We start from the raw sequence: 11,418 nt of genomic DNA, 5'->3' as shown, positions 1-11,418 counted from the left end.
CTTTAATGCCCGCACTCAGGAGATGTGGAAAGTGGGTCTGCTGAGTTTTCAGATCAGTCTGGTTACAGAGCAACTTCAAGTACCAAGGTGAAGGAAAGGCATTGCCAAACAGAAAGTTGGTGAAGATGTAATGAAGGGGGGGGGGACCTATTCCAGCCCCAGCAAGCCCAGAACTGGCAGCTTTGCCGTCATGTGGTTCTGGCTTAGAGGACAAGACAGAAGAAAGGGGTTATGGAATCTATACGAGAAGGAAAGACACTGAGGTCAGGTGTGTGGCAGGCTGTCCCTTCATTGTGTGAGACTGTAAAGGTAAGACTGGATTGCCTTAGTGACTCCAAAGATTAGAGATGCCAGAACCCTGCGATACTGCGGAGGGAAGTGAGTAGACTAACAGGAAGTGGAACCAGTCCAAGGGAAAGAAGTGTATATTGCAGTCAACAAAGCCAAAAGGAATTGGAGATCTGAAGAGCATTTTCGACACAGGACACGGAGATGCAGAACTTGGAGTTCGTCCAGGTTGTTTTTGGTCTTGCTTTGGTCCAGTATTTCCTCACTATCCTCTCTTCCCTCTGTTTTGATACAGTAATCCTGTATAACCTGTGCTGTTATACGTAGGAAGTTTGTGATCTGTTTTATCATCATCCCCATCATCATGATTTGATAGGGGTTTACAGTTAGGTTGCACAAATCTAAGAAGAGACTTTGAACTTTTAAACATTGTTGAAACTGAGAGACTATGGGGACGTTTGAAGTTGTACAAAGTGCATTTTGCATTATGTTATGGTTACAAGGGGGGGTGTTAGGGAGTGGAATGTGGTGGTTTGAATAGAAATGGCTCTCATGTGATTGAATGCTTGGCCCATGGGGAGTGCCACTATCAGGAGGTGTGGCCTTGTTGAAATAAATGTTACTGTGGGGGCAGGCTTTCAGTTATCTATGGTTAAGCTATGCCCAGTGTGACATACTATCTCCTTTTGCCTGTGGATCAAAATATAGAACTCTCAAAGCTCCTTCTTCAGCACCGTGCTGCCATGCTGCCCACCATGATAGTAATGGACTAAACCTCTGGAAATCTAAGCCAGCTCCAGTTAAATGTTTTCTGTTATGAGTTGCCTTGATCATGGGGTCTCTTCACAGCAGTTAAACCCTAAGACAACCCTAAAATGCTGGATGAAGTTCAGTTCTCACCACTACACTGAGCTTTCTTATTTACTTTTTGAAAACTATAAATACAGAATGAAAATCACTTGCACATGTGAAAGATAAATGTGGACACTTACAACAACCTCTGTAATCCAGAGTAGCTCTGTACTTGAGAATACTTGGATATCTAGATTCCACAGAAAAAGTCACTTGAATACTTTCTGGTATCTTACTTAATGTAGAATCAACATTAGAAAGCATGCATATTCTTGAGCTGTGAGCCAAGCAGTGAGTACTTGCTATCAAGTCTGAGCAACTGAGCTAAGTACCTGGGACCTACATGGTAGAAGGACAGAACAGATTCCCACAAATTTTCCTTTGACCTCACCTGTAGGCATAATAAATAATAAAAGAAAAAAAAAATAAAGCATATATTCTAGAAACCTCCTCCTATTTAGTTACTGATTTACTTATTTTTGAATGTAGGAATCTCATGTATCCAGAACTCACTCCCCTGGAACTCACTAAATAATCCCAACATAATCTGGGACCTAAAAATCTTGATATTCTTGACTCAAGAGCTGAGATTGTATGTGTGAGCCCCCCACTCCCACCCATCCACCATGCCCATTTATGCAGTTTGGGGGACTGACCCCAGAGCTTCTGCATGCTTCACTATGCTCACTAAGCCCTACCCCTGCTTGCTTATATGCCACTTGCCTGCCTGCCTGCCCGCCCGCTCTCCTCCTCTATCTCCTCATCTCCTCCTCCTCCGGTTGTTTTTCAGAGTTTTGAGGGCACATCTCACTGAGATGTCAGGCTGGCCTTGAACTCTCAGTGGTCATTCTTTAGCTTCATTAATGCTAAGGTATGGGCCCATTTCATCATATCTGGCCAAGATTTCTTGATTAGTCCTCAATTGGAGGAACAGCGGGTTGAATCCTCAGCGAACCTGAGTTCTGTCCCCAGCTGCTCAAACTCCAGTTTGAGGAGATCAGATGCCCTCTTCTAGACTCCACAGGCACCAGGAATTCATGTGGTGCACATACATACATGCAAGCAAAAAGATTCATATACATAAGATAAAAAATAAATATTTAGTACATGTTGTTTTGGAGGTTTTTCTTTTTTCTATACAACAGGTTTTTTTCCCTATGATTTCATCCATAAAATTAAGAAACTTCTTGCGCTTTATTTTTTTTTTTTAACTTTGGGTAATGTTTCCAAAGATTTTTAAGTTAGTAATAACATCAGTGGGAAAAGTCTTGCTTTTGAATGTCAAATCACATAGTTCAAATTTTATCATTTTTAGAACTCTTAAAGACCAAAAGTTCACTTCTCCACACTGGCCCTTTAACCCCAGAAGCCCCATGATGGCTTCTCTGTCCATCTCAGTGTGAGAGACTCCTCCGGGGCACCAGTGTATTCCGCAGAATTCTGGTCCCAGGAGATGCTCAAGGAAGAACGAGTTCCCTGGGAAACAGTCCAGGCTTCACTGAGCAAGGGCCTTTGCATATGCGTGGTACAGTGGAAGAAGGGATTCTGCAAGTTAGTTTATCTCAGTGCTGGGATTCCATATATGTGCTGCCGTGCACGCCCAGCTTGACTTCCTAATGCATGGCTGTTGCTATGCTTGTTTTTCTTTTGTTTGTTTTGAGACACAGTCTGGCCTTGCTATGTAGCCCAATCTGGCCTTGTACTCCTCAAAGATGATGGTATGACCTCAATATCAATGCCCCAAATACTAGAACCAGAGATACCAGGACTTTTGAGCTATGCTGACCTGGCATTAAGTAGACATTAGATAAATACTGGGGAGTAAATTCTAATCTGACTTTTTCAGCAGTTTGAGCACACACAGCCTCATTTATCTGTAACCACACCTTGTAATTTAAAGATGAGGAAAATTGATACACAGACATGGGTGACTTCTCAGTTGAGCCAGTGAATAATGTATGTGGAGCAGTCACCTAATTTGTGTGTGTGTGTGTGTGTGTGTGTGTATCACACGCTGGCTTTTGAGTGTCAAATCACATAGTTCAATTTCAGTATCATTTTTAGAGCTCTTTTTCTCCCTTCCCTTCTCCCTCTGGCATTTATTTATTTATTTATTTATTTATTTATTTATTTATTATATGTAAGTACACTACAGCCCATAAGAGGACATCAGATCTCATTATGGATGGTTGTGAGCCACCATGTGGTTGCTGGGATTTAAACTCATGACCTCCGGAAGAGCAGTCAGTGCTCTTAACCGCTGAGTCATCTCACTAGCTCCATTTTTCGAGCTCTTCAAAAACAAAAGTTCACTTCTCCACACTGGCCCTTTAACCCACTGGCTCAGTGGGTTAAATCCTTGTAATCCACATGGTAGACGGAAAGCTCCCACAAGTTGTCTTCTGGCTTCCATATTTTATTACAAATAAATAAATAAATAAATGTAATATTGATGGGGGGGGGAGTGTTTTTGTTCCTTTAAGGCACGGTCTAGTCTGGCCTTGAACTGAACAATGACCTGAGTCTTCTGAGGGCTGGGATTACAGGCACGTGCCACCAGACATGCCCATCTATTTTTTGTTGTTGTTTTTAATTTAAAGATGTATTTTAAACTGGGGTCCTCTAGAAAAGCAGCAAGTGCTTTTAACTGCTCAGTCCCCTCTCTCCCGAGCCCCATACCCAGCTGAAGTCCTTAATGTGTTGTTGCCTCTGTTCCTTGTTTTGTTAGTTGGAGACAGGGCCTTGCCTTGCTATAAAGAGAATAGCCTTGGATTCCAGTCCCGGTGGCTGCACCCTCCGTAGCCATCACTTCTAGCCCTGTGACTGTGTCTAATATTCCTGGTGATCCTGTGATGTGGGTACCATCCTGTCTCTATACTATAGCTGAGGAAGAAGGAACTCAAATAGGTATATTGTACGAAGTCACCTGAAGCCTCATGGTCAGCATCAGGCAGGGTTATAATCCCTGATCTTTGTGCCTTTTCAAAGATGTGGAAGTAATTAAAGAAGCTAGAAAATTTTGCTAGTTGTACTGGAAGAAGAGGAGGGAGAGGAAACCATGATCAGAATATATTATATGAAAAAAAAAAAGCATTTGCTTTCCTTTTGTGTAGGGGGCAGGGGGAAGATGGATGATGTTTCTACAGGGTTTCTCTGTATGTCCCTGGCTGTGCCGGAACTCGCTCTGTAGACCAGGCTGGCCTTAAATTCTCTTGTCTCTGCCTGTTGAGTGCTGGGGTTAATTAAAGGCAAGCATCACCACACCCAACTTGCATTTTCAATTAAAAAATATATGGAATTGTAGTTGCACCTGTTGGCATTCTGGAGTTGATCAATGCAATCAAACCATCAAAGTAATTTTTGTTTTTCCTCTGCTCTCCCCCCCTGGGTAAAGCCATTTTCCCAGCCTGGCATTGGTTAGTAGATGCTACTGACTTAATAACACTAAGTAAGCTTCTTGGATGTGCTGTATAAAGATATTTTGTAATTTTGTTTCTTGAAAATATAATTTTCTATTTTACTTATTAATGGCAAATTTAATGCAAATAATTGCCTGGGTATTTTAAGTTAAACTAACTTAACATGAGATTTGAGACACACATATTTGTTTGCCTTTTAAAACCTTAAGCTCCCTGAGGTGTTAGATTATTATCACCTTTGTGAACAAAGACAACTGTCGCTTTAAAGAAAATAATTATAGGCATCCATAAAGTCTCACCAACATGGCTGCCTAAACATGAGCCGAACGGGGACAAAAATAAACGTGCTAACACTGATGCGGAAAGAGGAGGCCTCGACCCCACACAACGAACTTCAGGTAACTAAGGAATCCTGAGAGTAGGAAGAGCAGACCAACTGGTTATCCAATTCCAAAAGGTCAGCCCTGAAAACACAAGAACAAACAGCATCGTGCAGGCTGAACAGGTTGGTGTTTATGTGTTTAGGGATATCTATGTATATACATTATGTGTGTAACAACTATAGATGAAAAAAAAGTTCATGAATTTAAGAGAGCTGAGTTCAATCCCTGGAACCTGTGTAAATGGTGGATGGATAAAGTCAATTCCACAGAGTTTGTCCTCTGCTCTGTACACACATACCATGACATGCTCTGCCCCCCAAAAAACATTTGAACATGCATACATGCACATACAATAATAATATTTTTTAAATTCTTTAAAAACATAGGTATTTAATATATAAAATGTGCATCGGTATTTTGCCGGCGTCTCTGTGTGAAGGTGTCAGATTCCCTGCAACTGGAGTTATAAACAGTTGTGAGCTGCCATGTGGATGCTGGGAATTGAACCCAGGTCCTCTGGAAGAGCAGCCAGTGTTAATAACCTCTGAGCCATCTTCCAGCCCCATATTTTTAAATTTTTAAAGAATTACTGTTAGAAGTAAGTTGTGGCCGGGTGGTGATGGCGCACTCCTTTAATCCCAGCGCTTGGGAAGCAGAGGCAGGCGGATTTCTGAGTTCAAGGCCAGCCTGGTCTACAGAGTGAGTTCCAGGACAGCCAGGGCTACACAGAGAAACCCTGTCTCGAAAAACCAGAAAGAAAGAAAGAAAGAAAGAAAGAAAGAAAGAAAGAAAGAAAGAAAGAAAGAAAGAAAGAAAGAAAGAAAGAGAACACAGACACCTTTAGTTGAAAGATTTCTTTACAGGGAAATGACTATCATTGATGAGTTAGGAAGCCTCTTAAAAATATTATAGTTTTTTAAAATTATTTCTTGTATCTGTGTATGTTTCTGTGTGTGAGTGTACATGTGTGCACATGTGTGTGTGTGTGTGTGTGTGTGTGTGTGTGTGTGTGTGTGTGTGTGTGTGTGTGCAGTTCATGCCATGTCACCCTGTGGATCTCAGATGACTATTTCATAGAGTCAGTTTTCTGTCCACCTTTATGTGGATTCCAAGGATGAACTCAGGTCACCAAGCTTGCGTGACAAGCACCTCTACCAGCTAGCTGAGCCATCTTGCCAGCCTTTGACTGCCTTGTTAAGATGGCTTCAGGATCTTTTTGTCAAATGGATGTAGCACTTACTGTTGGGAGGAAGGAGAACTTGAACTAAGTTATTGTTATTGTGGATAGGGGTGTGTACTGCCATCCACAGGTTTGTGGCTATCAGAAGACAACTTTGTAGAGTCTTGTTCTTCCATTTTTACCTGAGTTCTGGGAGTTAGCCTCAGCGCATCAGGCTTTTGTCTCAAGCACCTTTACCTGCTAAGCCAGTGGCTGTCAACAACATTCCTTTTGTTTGTTTGTTTGTTTGTTTGTTTGTTTTATTTATTTATTTGAGACAGGGTTTCTCTGTGTAGCCCTGGCTGCCCTGGAACTCACTCTGTAGACCAGGCTGGCCTCGAACTCAGAAATCTACCTGCCTCTGCCTCCCAAGTGCTGGGATAAAAGGCGTGCGCCACCACTGCCCGGCCAAGCTGTCAACATTCCTAATGTTGCAACCCTTTAATACAGTTCCTCATGCCATGGTGACCCTCAGCCATAAAATGGTTTTCGTTGCTCTGCGTAACTATAGCTTTGTTACTCTTATGAATCATAGTGTAAATATCTGTGGTTTTCAGTGGTCTTAGGCAACCTGAGAAAGGGAGAAAGGGCCGGTCTACCGACCCCCCTAACAGGTAACAAGCCATAGGTTGAGAAGTGCAGTGGTTCTTGCCAGCTTTGTTTCTCCATTTCTCTTGGCAGTACATAAAGCATAGGTGAGCACAGTTGGACAACAGCAAAGCTTCTAAGAGTCTGGTTCACAGCAGAATTAGTGATACCTTGGGAATCTGGCTGCCTCACCACTAGACAAAGAATGTGGTAATGATTGCAAGCTTGCCTTTGTGGTTGAAAAGATTGCAGCCATCGAGAGCTCGTTTGATCTCAGACATGGGAAGCAGTTTTCTCACACCCACACCTGGGTGATTGTGTATGAGGAGACCTGTCGTAACTCGAATATTAGAGGAGCCCAGATGGAGCCGTAATGAACTCATGTCTCTAGACGTGGTTTCAGCCTCACAGTATCTCAGAGCACTCTTTCCCAAATTACTGGTTGGAACTGATCAGTAATGCAGGTTCAGGAGGCAAAACCAGTATGCTTTTAGTGAGTTGCCAAGAGGAATCATCTGGGAAGCAGGACAGTGGGTTACATCCACTGGAAGGGTTGGATCCATAAAGTTTGTTGTGTGGTTTATGTGCATGTACGTGTGTGTGTGTGTGTGTGTGTGTGTGTGTGTGTGTGCCTAAACTGTGGTAAATCCATATGGGTCATAATAAAATAGGCTTCTGGTTTTAATCTAGGAACTACTACAAATCAGTCTGAAAGTATTTGTATTGTGCAATATTCACTCCCCATTACCCAAATAATTCTTCCACAAGTAAAAACCCATGAAAAGCTTTCTATGCTTATAGGTTTAGCATATGTTCATGTGTGTGTGCATATGAATGCATGTGTAAGTACATATGTGCATGTACATGTGGAAACTAGAAGTCTATGTCATGCTTCCTCATTGCCCACCTTTTGTAAAGATATGTATTTATTTACTTATTTCTTCACAATATTTTATATTCACTTTGATTATATTCATCCTCATTACCTTCTTTTACCTCTCTTCTACTCTCTGGAATCCCCCCTTTTTCTTTCTCCATGTGCATATGTGTGTGGTGTGTGTGTGTGTGTGTGTGTGTGTGTGTGTGTGTCCCACTAAGTTTAATTGGAGTAGCTTGCATAAGTGTGTGTGGAAAGGCGCTATTTACTGCCCCATAGACTTCTTGCTAGTGGCTATAGCACTGAAGAAAAATGATTCCCATTCATTTTTCTTCAAATGATGGCAGCCATCATTTGCCAGTGGCTCCTTCCCCAGGGGGCCTCACAAGCCTCTCCCTTATCCACACTAGAATGTTGATGAACTCCATCTTGTGCACAACTTGTACTTCTGACTTAGTTTGGGTTTTATTACTGTGAAGGGACATCATGACCATGTCAACTCTTCTAAAGGACAACATTTAATTGGGGCTGGCTTACAGTTTCAGATGTTTAGTCCCTTATCATCATGGTAGGAAGCTTGGCAGCATCCAGGCCGACATGATGCTGGAGATGAAGCTGGGAGTTCTACATCTTGATTAGAAAGCAGCCAGGAGGAGACTCTTACCTACTCTGGGCGGGGCCTGACCCTCAAAGCCAGACTATTCAGTGATGCACTTCTTCCAGTAAGGCCACACCTTCTAAGAGTGCCACTCCCTATGGCCAAATGTTCAAACACGTGAATCTATGGGGGCCAAACCCATTCAAACAACCACAACAGGTAACCACAGCTGTTGTGAGTTCATGACTGTAACAGCTTTGTCCTGTCCAGAAACAACCTTTTTCGGAATTCCTGGTCATCCTCCGGCTCTTCCATTCTTTCCTCTCCTTCTTTCACTATGTTCCCTGAGCCCTGGGGGTAGTGATATAAATTGCCCCCCCCTTTATAAATATTTTTCTTTAAAAAATTTATTGATTGATTTATTTTATGTGAGTACACTGTTGCTGTCTTCAGACACACCAGAAGAGGGCATCAGATCTCATTATAGACGGTTGTGAGCCACCATGTGGTTGCTGGGAATAGAACTCAGGACCTCTGGAAGAGCAGTCAGTTCTCATAACTGCTGAGCCATCTCTCCAGCCCCAGATGATCCCTTTATGACTGGACATGAAGCAGTCACTTAGTCACTTATTCTCAGCCCTTTAGACCTTGCCCTCTGCAAAAAAAAAAAAAAAAAAAAAAAAAAAAAAAAAAAAAAAAATACTAAGGCTGAGAGCAACACTTATCTGTATTTTCTAAGCCTTCAGAAAGCAGTTTGACAAGCCACCAATTTAGCAGTGTCAATAGTATTCCCTAACCCTCTTAACCTTGCCTGAAGGCTTAGGCTTACGATTCACAGTTCATTGGCTTTTGACAAGTGTATGGTGCCAGTCCCCTGGTTTGTTTGAGACTGGTTCTCTCACTGAACTTGAAGTTCATCCATTCAGCAGTTTTCAACCTGTGGGTTGCTACCCTTTGGGAGGAGGGGGTGGTGAGTCACCTAAGACCATTGGAAAACAGATACATACATTATGATTCATAACAGCAACAACATTACAATTATGAAGTAGTAAAGAAAGTAATTTTATGGTTGGGGGGGGGTCACCAAAACATGAGGGACTGTATTAAAGGGGCACAGCATTGGGAAGGTTGAGAACCACTCAGACACCGCTGAGCTCCAGAGATCACCCAACACTGGGACTGCAGATAAGAGCTACCATAGCCGGCCTTGAGCTGGGTGCTGGGGATGTGAACTGAGGTCCTTGTGGTTGCACAGCAAGCTCCATATTGACTGAGCTGTCTCCCCAGCCACCAAGTTTTCTCCTACGTCCTTCTCTTTTTTAGAGAAGGTCTAATCCACAAGTTCTCCTAATTTGCTTTTCTGTTTGTGAAACATGTATCTTATCAAAGGGAAGGGGCTGTTTAAGGAAGGTTCTGTCTTCCTTTCCTACTGGGAGGAACTAGAATAGACTAAATAAAAAGATTGTTCCTGTAGACGAGGATCTAGGATTCAGCTTATTTAGAAAATATCTCATATTCGTCTTCCTGAATGACCAGTGTTAATGACGAGAAGACTGTTCTTAGCCATAGGTAGGATAGATGTTAAGTGTGTATCTATGGCTTTGAACTCGAAGCTTTACCCTCAAGCCTTACTTGATAAGGCTGGAATGCTGCTCAGTTGGCAGCATGATTACCCAGCATGCACAAAGTCCTGGGTTCCATCCCAGAACCAGTATAAATCAGGCATTGGGTGCACACCTATAATCCCAGTACTGAGTGGAGGTAGAGGCAGGAGGATACATTCAAGACCACCCTCAGTTCTACAGTGAATTTCATGGTTAGTCTAAGATGTGCGGACCTCTGACTCAAAAGAAAAATTACTCGTTAATATCTTTCTGGTGACTGTGAACTCCTTGAAGCCAGAGAGCGTCATCATTCCTAGCATGAATTTTTAATGACATTTGAGCTTATTGATTTATAGAGCAATTTTGCCATCTATACTATCTGGTTCATGCTAAAGTACACTTAACTGTCACACAGAAATCGTTTGAATTTGGTCTTTTTGTATTGCTTTCCTGATTTGGGTGTGTTCACGTGAAAAAGCCGAGGTTCCAGTGAGGTGGCTCAGTGGGTAGCGGCTGCTTGCCAAGCACAGTGATGTGAGTTTGATTCTCAGAGTCCACATGGTAGGAGGAGAGAACTCCCAAATATCATTTTCTGTGATCTCAAAACCACAACATGTGCCATGCCATGTGAGCATGGATAGCCAACCGATAAATATACAATATTGTAAAAATGTAAGAAGATAAATGTATAATACATAAGCTGAAAATACTTGGAAACTTATACTAGACATACACATTATATATTGTATATACAAACACACACACACACACACACACACACACACATTTTTTTTTTTTTTTTTTTTTTGGTTTTTCAAGACAAGGTTTTTCTGCACAGCCCTGGCTGTCCTGGAACTCACTCTGTAGACCAGGCTGGCCTCCAACTCAGAAATCTGCCTGCCTCTGCCTCCCAAGTGCTGGGATAAAAGGCGTGCGCCACCACTGCCCGGCTTCACACACACATTTTTAAGACAAGATCTCCCTCAAACTTGGTACATAGCCAAGGATGACCTAGAACTCCTGGTCCTTTTGCTTCCACTTCCCAAGTACTGATGGTTCTTATGCGATCAGAGGATAACTTGGGGGCATTGATTCTTTCCCATCATCTTTAATCTGGGTCCTCAGTCTTGGCAGTAGGGTAGACATCTTTACACAACAAGCTATCTTGTCAGCCCTTAACTCTTCTTTTTTAATGACTATTGTTTGTGAGTGTTCAGAGAGAGGGAATGCACTTCTGTGTACAGATCACTTTGAGGGTTCTAATGAAATAGCTTGGCCAAGTACAAGAGCTTGCCACCAAGGCTGACAGCCTAAACTTAATTCCTGGAACCTACTTGGTGGAGGGAATTTGTTTGGTCATTGTAGACCATCCTGCTATAACCTGATGTAGATCCCTGGTGGCACATAAGCAGCAAAGATACTTGCTTAGGGCAGCGCCCTCTATGGGCCAATCATAAACTTTGTAATGGCCCTGTCTCTGTGCTTGTACATCGTGCACTTAGCAATGGAGTCAGCTGCAGAAGCTATGGTCTTTATGTGCTGAGTCCTGTTGTTTGTTTGTTTGTTTGGGGTCATCTTGTAGCTATGATC

The 11,418-nt window shown here is 42.5% G+C and overlaps 1 protein-coding gene across 1 annotated transcript in view; it reads left to right on the top strand.

The window, feature by feature from the left end:
* The first annotated feature begins 4,876 nt into the window (after positions 1-4,876).
* The window catches only part of LOC117701926 (discoidin, CUB and LCCL domain-containing protein 1-like), a 72,278-nt gene continuing 65,736 nt past the window's right edge, over positions 4,877-11,418 (top strand). The window contains exon 1 of the mRNA XM_076928180.1: positions 4,877-4,957. Within this exon, the coding sequence (XP_076784295.1) occupies positions 4,877-4,957 (81 nt within the window). The remainder of the gene's footprint in view (positions 4,958-11,418) is intronic.

This window comes from Arvicanthis niloticus, unplaced genomic scaffold (assembly GCF_011762505.2).
Source record: "Arvicanthis niloticus isolate mArvNil1 unplaced genomic scaffold, mArvNil1.pat.X pat_scaffold_331_arrow_ctg1, whole genome shotgun sequence".
NCBI classification, from domain to species: Eukaryota; Metazoa; Chordata; class Mammalia; order Rodentia; family Muridae; genus Arvicanthis; species Arvicanthis niloticus.
This window is presented reverse-complemented; position numbering and strand designations above follow the sequence as displayed.